Consider the following 15,084-nt stretch of genomic DNA (forward strand, 5'->3'; position numbering starts at 1 on the left):
CGCATCTAAACGTGCAAAAGGAAAAAATATGGTATATGTTGCAGCTTGTTTGCTTCCTTATTATTCATTCTGGGATTAGAAAATAAAGACTATTTGAGACTTATGGAGAATTATTTTGTCATCATACATAAAGGCTTAGAAGGAAAAAATAACAGTCTGCTATTAAAGACTCAACAATATAAACCTTTGTACATACAATCTGTCTCTATTTTAAGGCGGATTTAATATACAAGAGCTTGTATTGTATACATTCACTAGCATCCTCTGTTCATACATCAGTGTGTAAGGATAGTGGGCGAATACATTAATCCCTGAGGAATTCTGGAACATCAGAGGAGGAACTCAAGCAGCCTCTATAATCAGCAAAGGAACCATTAAGTAGTTCATGTAACCTACCATCTGGAAGATGTTTAAACTGTTTCATGCCATCCACCCATTTTTCACAGGTTTTTGCAAAGTAGTCATACCCGTATAGGGTTTCTAGAGGCTTTCTTATTTTCTCACTCCATTTAGAAACATCTCGGATACCTAGAAAATAGAAGTGTGGGCAAGTATAGGTTTAGTTTCATACTAAAGTTTATCTTTAAATATTCCAAGCACAGTCCAGCTCAGAGCCACTGTGTTTGCTATTCAATCTACCTAGAATGCATCCCCAGGTTTCCATGTGGCTCAGTCCTCCCTCACTTTATCCAGGTCAGTGAGGCCTTCCCTTCCTGACCACCCTCCCTATACCTACTCTGCTCAGCACTCTGCAGTGTTTTCTGTATCCATGGCTGAGTATCTGTCTCCCCACTAGGATGTAAGCCCCAGTGTAAGAGACTTTGCTTTGTTTTGTTCCCGATTGCACCCCCAGGGCCTAGATCAGTGCCTGGTACAACATAGGCACACAATAAATTCTTACCAAGTGAAGAAAATTATGTCTGCCTTTAATGCTTTCTGTTAAAGGTATAAGATAAAAGAAGATATTCCTCTAATTAGGGTCATCTGAATGAGAGTGACATTATTTACAAAAGAGTTTTTTCTGAATTGCATTTATGTACATTGAGAAAGACACAAATTATTTACTCTAATTTCTGCTACTGAAGAAATATGAGTGTAAAAGGCTAACTACTAACTTCAAAATATACTACAGATGATTCACTATTAGGAAAGGAAGTAATAGCTAAAAACTGTCTTTAAAATAAATAAACACATTCAATTAGCCTTCTTTAAACACACTGCGATAAAGATTCTAATCTTCCTGAGCATATTAAATATTGCTTATCTAGAGCTTTTAATACAATGCTCCTGCTACATGATGCTCCTTAAAGAAAACATGACACTAATGATATGAATTTACATCAAACACTAAGCTATACAGAGCTCCAGACAGTACCAGGCACCCATATATACTTAGTGAATGGAGATAATGAAATGGAAAAAAGCTGCTATTTACAACTACAACTGCCTTCTACAGAGGGCAGATCCTGTCAGAGTGCTAGCCTTTCTTCTGCTGATTGGTTTACATCTGCAAAGGAATGCCCAGAGTGGCCTACAGAGACTGAGGAGAGCTGAACAGCTCTGCACAAAAGTGAAAAGACTTTAGAGAGGGGTGTAGAGAGGAACTTGAAAATTAAGAGGTGGGAGGAGACTTGGGAAGAATAAAAAGGAGAGCTGGAAAAGGGGAAGTGGAGAGGGTGCTAGTAAGATGGTGTGAAGCTGGCCAGTAAAAAATTCCCTATAGATATTTCTACTTTTGGCTGTGTAGCAGACTAAACGCTCAGAAGGGGCCTCTTACAGTGGAACAACTAGGTCTTTCATAATATATAATTTTTGTTGCATTGTTTAATTGTACTAATTAATAGACTGCATGAATGTGTATGAGTGTGTGTGTGTGTGTGTGTGTGTGTGTGTGTGTAAGAGAAAGAGAACCCTGAAAACAGAACAAAGAGTGAATGGTAAGACTACTAAAAGACAGGGTTGTTTTTGAGGAAACTATAACTGCTAGCTGGGGGTGGATGGTTAGAGGTAAACTTGAAATTCCTGGATTAAGCTGAGATAAAAATGGCCCTAACCTTGTCAACTGTAATTGAAAAATAAAAAATTACAATGTCCAAATATGACTTATAAGTAATCCTCTTAGAAACTAGGAATTTGAGACAACTTTCTTAAACTAATAAAGATTTTCCGCAAAAACAAAACTATCAGAAACGTGTGTACTTAATAGCAAAATGTTGAAAGCTTTCCTCTGTGACAAAGAAGAAAAGGATGTATTCTACAATCACTACTATTCATCACTGACTGTGAGGCCCCAATAACACAAAAGTGCACGAAAAATGAATAAAAGAATATGGATCCTTAAGCAAGAAATAAAACTGTCATTCTTATGTGAAAACAAAAAAGGTCCCAAAATCCTATGATCCTGCAGTTCCCAAGAGTAGCAAATGCAAATTCTCTGAGAAGGAAAGCATTCTCAGTTTATGCTCACTGGGACTTTGTTATTTGTTGCCAGATTAAAAGTAAGCAAATATTCCCACCTAATCGAAGGCCACAAAACAATCAGAATCTTTACAAAGCTAATTGAAAACTAGAAAAGTTGACAAGAAAGCTTAAGAAATTATGCAGAACACCACATCAAGAGATAAGATGAACAAGAGATAGGGAAGATGGAAAGACAAGGTCTACAAAGTCCAATAAATCCCAGAAGTGGGAAAGAAGGAAAATGGAGGAGATCCAATATTTGAAAGCAACAGGTGAAACCGTTTTTCAGAAATAATAAAAGATAAGAATCCACAAAAATCAAATGTAATTCAAATAGGAGAAATAAAAAGAACCTACACTTAGACACAGCTTAGTAAAACAGCACTATATCAAAGAAAAAGAAAATCTGAAAAACAAGCAGAGATAAGACATCACTCCAAAGGAAGGAAAATTAGACAAAACATCTCAGCAGCAATTAAGGAAAGCAGAAGACAGTGAAATATGTGAGAAAATAATTTTCCATTTATAGTTCTGTTCTCAGTCAAACAATCTTTCAAGAATAAGGGTGAAATAGTGACATTCTTAAGTAAAAACTGAGTTCATTATTAATAGACCTGCCCTTTAAAAACTTCTAAAGAATAATTTCAGGAAAGAGAGAAAAGATCTTAGAAGGAATGTCTGAGATGAAAGAAGGGGAGTAAATTGACAAATATGTTGATAACTGTAAAGACTCACCAAGCTAATGAGAAAATAAAACATTGTAACATTTCCTTACATTAAATAGTGCTGTTCATAAAGAAAGCAAAAGACAAGCCACAAGCTGTGCAGCAGAATTACTAATACAATTCCTAACCGGCAAGAGGTTAGTAGTTACGTTACCAAGGAACAAAAAATAACACCCACCCTCTCCCCGACCCCCCACAAACCAATAACATTGAAATAATATTGGAAGTGTTCTAGTCTTGAGTTGGGTAGAGTCCTTGGGGGTTTGTTCTGTCGTTATGTTGCGGAAAAGCGGGGAGGACCGAGAAACTCAAGCGGCTCCCAGAGGTCAGGGAGAACACAGCTTTACACTAGTGGGCCCCGTGGGATTGTTCCCAAAGAACTGGGCACTGACTGGGGTCAGGCGCTTTGTTCTATATGTTTAGGCCCCCGGGTTGGGGCGGAAATCTGGCCGGGGTGCCAGGGAGATCCATCCCTGCAGCTGTGATCCCTCAACTTTGTTTTAACAGGGAGGCCTCTAATTATGGTGCCTGCAGGGGTCATCTCTGATAAGGTATGGGAGGAGGAGGGGGACAGAGCTCTTAGGGGGAGCTTGCCGAAACAGCTCCAATAAGGGGGAGCTTGAGCTCTTAGGGGGGCCTGCAGGAAAAACCGTCCCAACAGTTACACCTATTGTATTACATGTATCAACTATTACATAATAAAAATTTTAAAATGAATGAAAAGACATGAATAGCACAGAAGAAACCCCAATGGTACATAAACACTTAAAAAGTTCTCAACCTTGTTAGTAACAGAAAAATGCAAATTTAGACTCCCAATAAGATATTTTACATGTACTTCACTGGCTAGAATTAAGAAGTCTGATGCTTCCAAGTTTTTGTTGAGAATGTAAGTTAAGGAACCTCATATGTTGCTGGTCAAAGTGTAAATTTATTTAATTGCAAAACAATTTGTCACTTATAACAGAGTATATTTACATTCCACAATACTCAGCAATTTCATAGAGCCTTGAGAGACAGTGCCATTCATATGCCCCACAGGACATGTACAAGCATGTTCATAAGGCCACTGGAAATAGATCAACTGTCCATTGACAAAAGAAAGGGAAAATAAAATGCAATGTTTGCCCAATGGAATAGGATACTGAAACATCCTGAATCTTACACACATAATGTTTGTGAAAAGTGAGTCACAGAAGATGATCTATAGTATGAAATCACTTTGTATAGCTCAAAAACAAATTATATAATAAAATATGTAACAATATATAATAAAAATATAAATATATGTTGATTTATAAGATTTATAGGTCTAATATATCATGTAACATTAATATATAGTATTTTATATATTTTAAATTTATATATTTTATAAATTTATATGCATTTGTACAAAACAAAGAAAGTCCCTTGTGATGGGAAGGCCAAGACCTTTTAAGAGTCAAATTGGCTAATGGTCAATATGAAGATATTTTTCTTGCTAACATGTAAAGTCCTCCTATTGCAAGATAGCAAGATATCATTAAAATGAATTAACTTGGTCAAAGCAGGGATTTGGAACAAGAGATATCTATGGGAATGTAAAATTGGGGGCAAGACCTTAGACTCCCACAGCAAATATTATCTAAACCTCAAAAGGCAGAGAAATCCAGCTGTAGCTGGGGCAAATCAGATGTTCATGTCAAACACCATGGTTAAGAACACAGGCTTGGAAGTCATACTACCTACATTTGAATCCCAGCTCTTGCACTTACTAGCTCTGTGACCCCGAACAAGTTCCTTAACCTCTCTGTGCTAGTTTCCTCATGTGAAAAATGAGAATTAAAATAACACTCTGGGATACAAAATAAACAAGTTAGAAATGAAATGTGCTAACAACAGTGCCTAGCATATAGCAAGCACTCAAAAATATTCTGTGCATTTATATATTTACTTCTGTCATTTTTTTCAAGAGTAAGTCAGTTTTACTCCAAAGCATAATTTCCACCAAAAAAATGAAAAATAATTATGATTCATAGTTAAGTCCCTAAAATAACCATTTCAATCAAAGTGTTTGCTGATCCAAAACACCTCATTTCTATCTGAAAAGAAACTGAAATATATCTTTTATTGAGCGCATAATTTGTGCTAAGCACTGGAATCATAATAAAGAAAGCATTTGTTCATCATTAATGAGTGAGTTAATCCAGTAAGCATTATTTGAAGCCTGCTATGTGTTAGTCACAGAACATACAAACTGAAATGGGATATGGTCTTTGTCCTTAAGGGCCATATCGTCTAATCAAGAACTTGTACACAAGCATGGCAGAATATGCTAAGTGTGGGAGAGGCTGGGGAGGACAGAGGAGGGTCAGTGAGCTCAAATGGGCAATGGGGGAAGTGGGAGTGGTGGGGGCTTCCTAGAGGATACACAGCTGCTCTAAGTCTGTGAGAACAGAAGCCAGCAAGCAAATACAGGAGCAGGAACAGAATGTGCAGTGCCACAGAGGCAGAGTCATGCCGCCAATGACAGAACTTCAGGGGTTTCCAGGTTGCTGAAGAAAAGGAGGGGAGTGTGGGGGTGGGGGAGACAAAAGTGCTGGGAAATGGACCTAGAAAGACAGAGTGTCCTGGGTCACTCAAACTCCGTGAGCAAAGCTGAGAAGTTCGAACTTTACTTACCCAGAAAGCCATGGGGTACCTTAAGGATTTTTAAGTAATGAGATTTACACCTTACCAAACTCCTCTCAGAGCAGTGTGGAAAGTAGATTAAAAGGAGGTGAAGGTAGGGGACTGGTTAGAAAGGTGCTGAATCAATCTAAGTGGAGACTGCTGAGTGTCTGGACTTGGAGCCTTGCAGGAGGAGTGGGAGGGGTAGGATGGATCCCAGACAGAGCAAAGGAAGAATGCAGAGGGCGGATGACCACACTGTAGAGATTAAACATTTGGCTTTCAGTGTCAGACATGAATCGCTCCGCCCAGTGGGCCATCATGGCTGGTTTCTTTCCTCCTTTGTGCCCGGATTTCCTCATCTAAAGAACAGGCTGATTAATAGATAATTTACAGGTACGTTGTGTGGGTAAAAATGTTAGCTCATAGCAGGCATTCAATAAATAGTAATTTAAAATATTATTTTGTGGGGGAAATAGTATATTACGTTAGGTATCATTTACCAAAATAAGAAATTTAGCAGGAAGAACAGGTCTGAGGGAAAGATTATGAGTTCAGTTTTAGACAACCGAATGTAAGGTTCATGTGGGGCAATCAGATAAGAAAATTGAATAAAAAGTTGACTACCAGGATTTGGGAGTTTGGTGAAGCCAAGGGATGAGTGAAGCTACTTGGGTATAAAAATGAGAAGAGGGGCAGAGTGCCAAAGATGGTGTTTGGGGACCCCAATGGGACAGGGCCAGCAGAAAAGAGTGGGCACTGTTGAAGCCAGAGAAAACCCAAGCTAGGAGGGGGAAGTTGAGAGAACATGGTGGCAGGAACTTCAACACACAAAGCTTTAAGAAGAGGGGTGTGATCAATATTATACACATCACATGTGTGTTCTCAAATGCTGCAGAATGACCAAGGAACCAGAGGGCAGGACGTGTCTGCTGGGCTAGCTAGCAGAGGCACTGTTTTCTCTGGACTGCAGTGGGCAGCCATCTTAGACCAATTGAAAAGAAACAGGGGCTTGAGGAAGGTGATGAGGGCTGGGAAGGGAAAGAGAGGTATATCAGACAGAAACTAAAGCAGGGTGTGAGGTTGAGAAAGAGTTTTTTGTTTGTTTGCATAAAGAACGGAAATCAGGTCTGCACATGGTACGTTCACAATTTAGTGTGAACTTTACTGACGTGGAGGCATGAAAGGATGGCACTGCCAGGGACGAAGGGCTGCAGTGAAAGGGTGTGCAGAGAGTTACAAAGCCCCAGAGGGAGAAGCACCCTCCAGGTCATGGGTTCAGGGACACCCCTACGAAGGTGGTGCTACAGGAGCTGGGAATGGGATGAAAGCATGTTTGCTGAGGAGAATGGCGCTGGAGGGGAAGACAAGGCAAGCTAGTACATCAGCAGATGCCACGGCAAAGAAACAAGGAAAAACAAAGCTGTTTTCAGAAATGAGGGAGATGCACAGGAAGGCTGAGAGGAAAGGAGATGAGGCCACATGGGCTGGCGCGGGCCAGGGGCTTGAATGTTACTGAAGTTACTGAAGGACTGACAATAGTAGAATTAAATGATCAGATTTTTGCCTCAGTGAGGAAAGTCTCCTATGGAAAACAAACTACCACAGCAGGCCAAGGGACTGCATCAGGAAAATGGTGAGTAGGAAGCAAGGAGCGGGTCCCTTTGGAGGTCCTGTGTCTGTGGTCTCATTAGAAGCCACTTGTAGCTAGATGAAGAGGACAGAGTCTCACAGTGACGAGCCAGGGCTTCTAGCTGAGATCCTAGGGAGACTGTGGGCCACTGACCGAGACAGAGATTATGGGCTATGTGTGGAATGGGTCAGGAAGTAACGAGTTCAGTTTTAGACATGATTGGTTTTCACAAATTTACAGACTATCCAGAGGAAGGTGCTCAGCAGGTCGACAGAAACATGGCTGTGGGGCTCAGGAGAGGGGTCTGGCTGAACACAGTAGTTTGGAAATCATTCACCCCCAAGTCATAGCACCAGCTGTGAGAATTAATGATTTCCTTCTGAGAACAGAGCTTGAGAGGTGAGCCAATACCCCAAAAGAGGAAGAGAAAAGAATCAGAGAGCCACGCTAGAGGCCCTAAAGGACAGAATTTAAAGAAGAGAGTGGTCAACAGAACAAAATCTATAAAAGATGTCTGCTCAAGTGAGCACTTAGTATCTCTTGGGTTTCTGGTGCTGGCTAAGGTGGAGTGAGTCCACTCCAGCCTGTCTCTCTCCAATTACAATAAAACTCCAGACAGGATACAAGAAGCAACTACCTGAAGACTCTGCAAAGTTATAAGCGCACGAGATGAAACAGAGTCAGAACTTGAATAATGACCCAGAATGGGGATGAGTTTCTTATTTTAACTCCGAAAGCTGAAACATTGGGAGAAGCCCCTACAGTGAGTCAGAGAACCAGGACCAGGTGCCCCTGGGTAAGGGAGCTTCTTTCATTTTGTTCCTCTCTCTTTCTGCTCCAGCCCTGCCCAAGTTTTGAAACTGCACTGCGATGGGGCTACATAGCACAGAGGCAGGTCAGGCACCTAAAACCCAAGAGAAGACCAGCTCTCTGACCAAAAGGCACCAGGAAAAGGGGCCCCTGGTATCTGAAGATTGTAGGCAAAATGTCTGTTATTTTTTTTCTCGCCACTTTGTTCTAGTTGCAAAAAACTGTACAACACCAAGGTGAGGGGGAGCACAGAGGATCCCCAAATTCTGTGTATGAACTGATACAAGTCCTGGGATCACCCACTAGCTCTGCCTGCATGGGCAAGACACAAAGAGGCATACAGCATAAGCTTTAAGAACTAAATCACAATATAAACCATCATCCAGGTCCCAAAATAGCTCCTGAATAGGGCATGAGTAGGGCAGACACAAAGAAGCTTTGATAACTGACCTGATACTGGAACTACTGCTCACAGAAGGCTAAACAAAATTTGCAATCTGAACCTAACCAGACTGACTGCATGCCAAGGAAAAAAAAATCAATATTCTTTACAGTACTTTAATAGGATACAGTTTTAATCATAATTAAAATAAAAACACTCTAAAATTAACCAATATACAAAACACACAAACAAATAAAGGAAAAAACCCAATAACCAAAACCCAGGAATATCTGAGCAATTCTCAAGAGAAAAGACAATTAACAAGTCCCAGAAGAGAAAGATATTGACAAAGAAAACATATCTGATGGAATAATAACTATAAACTCACCAAATTTGGTGCTCCAAAATACACAAAGCAAAAACTGAAAGGAGAGGGGTGGCTGGATGGTTCAGCTGTTTAGAGCACAAGCTCTTAACAACAAGGTTGCCCGTTCAATTTCTGCATGGGATGGTGGGCTGCGCCCCCTGTAACTAAAGATTGAAAACAGCGACTGGACTTGGAGCTGAGCTGTGCCCTCCACAACCAGATTGAAGGACAACCATTTGGAGCTGATGTGCCCTGGAGAAACACACTGTTCCCCAATATTCCCCAATAAAAATTTAAAATAAATAAATAAATAAACTGAAAAGAGAAAGAGACAATAACAGAAAGGCACCTGAGAAACCCCTAATATTTGTAAATTAAATAATATTTCTAAATAATAATGGGTCAAAAAGGAAGTCTAAAGGGATATTAGAAAATATTTTAAACTGAATGAAAATACAACAGATCAAAATTTGTAGGATGCATCCAAAGCAATACTTAGAAGGATATTTATAGCATTAAATGTTTATATTAAAAAGGAGCAAGTTCAACATCAATAATCTAAGCTTCTACTTTAAGAGATTGGGGAAAAAAGCAAATTAAAATGCAAGCAGAAGAAAATAAAAGCAAAAGCAATGAAATTGAAAACAATAGAAATCAATAAAACCAAAAGCTAGTTCTTTGAAAAAAAAATCAACGAAATTGATATTCCTCTAGTGAAGCTGGTGTGGATAAAAAGAGAGATGACACAAATGACCAGTTTCAGGGAAAAATGAGGGGATATCACTATAACTCTTACAAACTTTTAAAGAGTAATAAGGGGATACTACAGACAACTCAAAAAGAATCCACTGGCTTTGACAACAAGGAGATTATACTTACCTCAGTGAGAATAGTTTTAGTAGAGCAGACCAGAATGGGAGATGGGCCAGCATGAACTGAACAAGGAATGAAAGGAGACTGTGTAGAAGCAGAGAGTGCAGACAACTCTTTCAATAAGTTTGTGGGAAAGCACAAAAAATGGTAAGGTAGTAACTATAGGTAAGAAGGGCAACCTTTCAGAGAAGGAACAATGCTCACCTTTATAGGCTGAGAGGAAAGATCCAAGGAGAGAAGTCAATGATACAGGAGAGGGAGAAAGGACCAAAGGCACGTCCTAGAGGCAACAGGAGGTAATGGACCAGCAACAAGGAGGAATGGCCTACGTTGCACATGAGTGGGGATCCAATAAGGACAGGCAGGCATACTGACCAGAACTGGTAACTAAATCAGATTTATCCTTTAAGACTTTCATAGTTCTTTACCAAACAGAAAGACTGTCAAGAACTAAGATTCTACAGCAGAACACTGCTATTAAATAGCTCACCTAAGTCATGCGAAATTTCAGAATAGCTGAAAAAGACTAGTCTTGTGATATTCTAGTGCATGAGTCTGCAAACTTTCTGTAAAGGACCAGAGAGTAAATATTTTAGGCTCTGCAGGCCAAGAGGCAAAATCAAAGGTATTCTGTAGATAAAGGAGAGAAACTTCTGATCTGCCTAGCCCTAATTGTCTGGGGTGGGCCAGGCCAGCATGGGGTGATGGTGGGGTATCCCAGGGAAATTTTGCTTTTTGTTCCAGGGAACCCCCGACCCTAATGTGTCTTCCTCTTCTCCCAAGGGTCCAGTGGTCTCAATCTGGGCAGCTTGCTGGAGGCTAAGCAACTCCTGAACGGCCAACTGAAATTCCATGACTGAGTGCCTGGTAATGGCCAGCAGTCACCAACGTGGAGGTGGCCACCAGAACAGGCCCTGGGCAGCAACACTGGGAGTGGAGGAGGAAACAGGGATGGTAAGGGACACCCCATCTTAGCCTCCAAGACTCAAGGGGCGAGCCTCCTTGATTGGTACCTTACAAAAACAGGTGGCAAGCTGGGTTTGGCCCATAGGCTGCAGTTTGCTGGCTCCTGTTCTCCTATCTCTAAAAACCTCAAAGATACGCCTGAAAAGATAACCTCAAAAAATGTGAATAGCACAGAAATTCTTTATCAAAATACAAGTTTTCATATTTGAATACAATGTTCCCTTTTGCGCTCACATTATTTTAAATACAAAGGTTATGAGTAACACTTCATACCAAGCCTCTCCTTCCTCGAAGTTCACTATCAGTAGAAAATGTAAATACTGACTTCGCCTTTTCCTGAGTCATTAAAGCATCACTTCTTGAAAGAGAAAGCTTTAAAACACAGGCTGATTAAATTGCATTACTTTTCTGAGAACACACTTTTCTTCCTACCTTAGAACTGAGAACTAGAAGCAGATGCGATACGACTTGTCAGCACATAGCAACATAAGACATGACAGGGGAGAGGGAAGCGGAGGGTGCTACTGTCATGACATCTCCAGTTCATGGAACCTACCTTGATAAATCATTTCATCCTCCTCAGACACATAGGCGTTGGCTCCCCAAATCACCATCCTGTGGATGTAAGATGGATACTTTGCAGCTGCAATGAGTGCTGTTATACCACCATCACTCCACCCCAGCAAAGAGACCTTTTTAAACTTCAGTGTCTGTGATAAATACAACAAAAAGCAAAGCATGGCTTACTGTTCCTCTCTGTTAAAAGAATGTGATAATCAATAATTAACAGAATCAATACAATTGTGGGGGTTTGGAGTATCAATTGGTAATTAAAGAAAAATCCTAGAGTTCACCATTTAATGACACATTTTCTCTCAATTAGTTTGGTGTAAACACAATTATCGTAAAAACTTAAGTACGTAGTATTGTTTCCAATTATGAAGGAGCCACATCTTCTGGTTGGGTAAAATCTCAACAAACTGGAAACAATGGCAATCAACTGTACCTGGACAAGACAAGTAACGTGTGCACACACATACCTGAGTAAAGACTTTGAGAACAGTTAGAGAGGGAAACTGGATGAAATGAAGTCATTGCATCTGGTAAAGCCACTGATTGAAACCTTGTAAAGAACTGGCTAGAGGAAGATTGGAAGAGAATGGTGTCATGGGGAGGTTATGTTAGTTCTAGGGTGAATCAATCAGGCACTGAAAATGTGTTTCACAGGTTCACAAAGATTAAGCCTGAGAGATGCTGTCTAGAAGTAAAAATTGAAAAACTGGAAAAATTAAGTTAAAGAATTAACAAATATCAGTCCAAGATATTTCCCGATAAACTGGAATAACTACTATGGGTAACAATTTGGCACCTTCTTGTAAAAACTCTGGCACATGGGCACAAGGAGGTAGGGCCAGGGTGTCCACACCAGTGTTGTGGATAATAGCAAAAAAAATGAGAACTAAAATGTCCATGGACAACAGATGTTCACTGCACTTCTGTTTTTAATCACAAAAAAGGCAACTTAAAAATTAAGTTATTTATCCACCATTAGAAGAGAAGTGAAATAAGACATCCCTACAACGGAATACTATGTGTCTATTATAATACTGATGGAAACTTTTATTTATTGACATGGAAGTATCTCCTTGACAAATTGTTCAATGAAATAATAAGTTGGAGACACATTAGGAACAGTATGATGACATCAATATAAAACTGTGTATTTATATATGTAATAAGATTGGCCAGAAGGGCAGAGCCTCAAAGTCTTAGTAGCGGTATCTCTAAATATTAACAGTTGGATTATGGGATATCTCTACTTTCTTCTTTACGCCTACTTGAACTCTTTAAGTTTTCTATAGAAATCACATGGTATTACCCTTGTAGAAATAAAAAACAAAAACAAAATAAATGAAGTCAGGCCCAGCCATTCTCCCTTGCTTGGGCTCTTTTTTCCCTAAGAGACCCACCTTCATCAAATCAACAGCATCTTTTGCATCCCTTTCAAAAAAATCCACGGGGTAATCTCGATCTGGGGGTCTGGAATGTCCATATCCTCGAGGATCCCAGGCAACCACTGTGAAGAGCTGCTTATTCAGGTTCTTAATCTGAGGTCCAAAATCAGTCTCTCCACATCCTAAAAACAGCCACTTGGTTAATTCAGGTGAATGCGTTCATTATTTCAAACATATTATTGTAAAAGCAGAAATAATTACAAAATTAAAACAAAGTAACTAGTTTACTCCAAGTTAGACATCAGAATGTAATCAGCAAAGGGGCCTTGCAAAGAAAGACTTCGTTTCCTGGAGTTCAGAGCTGCCTCTTATCTCCCCCTGGTGGCTACTTTGAAAAGACGGACGCCCTCATTCTTCATTTGGTCCTTTATTATTATTAGAATCCTGAACTTTTGGTACCTTTTCAGCTTAATCTTCCTTAAATAAAAAAAAAATTAAAAAGAATTCATTATACTTCACAAGAATAGATATGTTTCTGGTTCGTTTTTTCTTTCTTTTTTTTAAAAAATGACTGTTATAAGCGAGAGATCCCAATATCTGAACAAATTTATGGTATTTGGTCCAAGTTATTCAAAGCAGGATTCTAAAATGCCAGATTTTTTTTTTACTAAGTTAATGTGAATAGCCCTTTAGATTTTGGGGGGTGGGGGTTATAACTAGAAATCATAAAACTAAACACAGAAATGAGGGGGGAGGGCAGGGTGTAGAAAAAGAAATCCAATTAGTTTATTTCAGTAAAACATTACAAAACGGCGTATATTAAGAAGCCGGGAGTGGACTCGACTGGCAGTGCCCAGCCTGCCCACGGGCTCACATCCACTGCACGCAGTGTGCAAGGCCAGACTCTCAAGGAATCCAGTCCAGGGGCAAGTCAGCACTTTATTTTCAAGGTCTCCTTGGTTTCTGAACACTCCTAGCTCAGGCCACACATGGGTACTAAACATCTTGCTTAATAAGCTAGCTATTATTAGAAAATGTCTCTCAAAATGGTGTACCATCTTTAACCATTATCAAGGACCATCACTGTTCCTGACAAGATATACCTATCTCAACATCAGGTAAATAATTCAGAAAACCCAAACCAAAAACATAAATGGATTTCAAACTCATGTCTACTGCTCTGACATTTGAAGGTTCTCTTATGGTCCCTGAACTGGAGGGGCAGGTAAGAAGGCAGGAAAAGGGAACAGTCTATCTCAAGACCAACTTCAGAAATAATAACACTTGCTTTCTGGTACACACATATACATTTGAAGACCAGTGCAAAGAATACTGGAACCTTAAAAAATTATTTTCACTAATCACCAGAGAAATGTAAATAAAAACCACAATGAGATATCACCTCACCCCAGTCAGAATGGCTATCATCAACAAGACAAATAGTAACAAGTGTTGGGAGAGGCTGTGGAGAAAAAGGAACCCTCATACACTGTTGGTGGGAATGCAGACTGGTACAGCCGTTATGGAAGGCAGTGTGGAGGTTCCTCAAAAAATTCAGAATAGAATTACCATATGACCCAGCAATCCCTCTCCTGGGTATCTACCCAAAAAATCTGAAAACATTTATCCATAAAGACATGTGTGTTCCAATGTTCACTGCAGCTTTATTTATGGTGGCCAAGACATGGAAACAATCAAAATGTCCTTCGATAGATGAATGGATAAAGAAGTTGTGGTATATATACACAATGGAATACTATTCGATGGTAAGAAAAGATGAAATAGGACCATTTGTGACAACATGGATGGATCTTGAGATTATAATGCTAAACGAAAGTCAGATAGAAAACATAGAGAGCCATATGATTTCACTGACATGTGGTATACAAAACTGAAAACAAAAGAACAAGACAAACAAATGAAGGAACAAAAATTCATAGACATAGACAATAGTTTAGGGGTTACCAGAGGGTAAAGGGGGATGGGGGCTCTAGAAGAGGGTAAACAGGGTCTAATATATGGTGATGGAAAGAGAACCGACTCTGGGTAGTGAACACACAATGTGAGATATAGATGATGTATTACAGAATTGTACACCTGAAATCTATGTAATTTTACTAACAATTGTCACCCCAATAAACTTTAATTTAAAAAAAAGAAAATCAAAATTAAATTGGTATGAGTGGAGCATCATAAAGCTAGCTGGATCTCGATCTCATTTTACAGATAAGTAGTGTAGATGCAGAAAGCCCAGGGGAAATTTT

At 39.6% G+C, this 15,084-nt stretch overlaps 1 protein-coding gene across 3 annotated transcripts in view; it reads right to left on the bottom strand.

The window, feature by feature from the left end:
* BPHL (biphenyl hydrolase like) overlaps window positions 1–15,084 on the bottom strand; it is a 38,005-nt gene that overhangs the window by 13,308 nt on the left and 9,613 nt on the right. For all 3 annotated transcript variants that reach the window (XM_019752369.2, XM_019752370.2, XM_074335291.1), the window contains 3 exons: window positions 12,836–13,002; window positions 11,422–11,575; window positions 397–528 (listed from right to left, as the gene is read on the bottom strand). In XM_019752369.2, the coding sequence (XP_019607928.2) occupies window positions 397–528; window positions 11,422–11,575; window positions 12,836–13,002 (453 nt within the window). The remainder of the gene's footprint in view (window positions 1–396; window positions 529–11,421; window positions 11,576–12,835; window positions 13,003–15,084) is intronic.

The sequence above is a fragment of the Rhinolophus sinicus genome, linkage group LG06 (genome assembly GCF_036562045.2).
Source record: "Rhinolophus sinicus isolate RSC01 linkage group LG06, ASM3656204v1, whole genome shotgun sequence".
Taxonomy (NCBI): domain Eukaryota; kingdom Metazoa; phylum Chordata; class Mammalia; order Chiroptera; family Rhinolophidae; genus Rhinolophus; species Rhinolophus sinicus.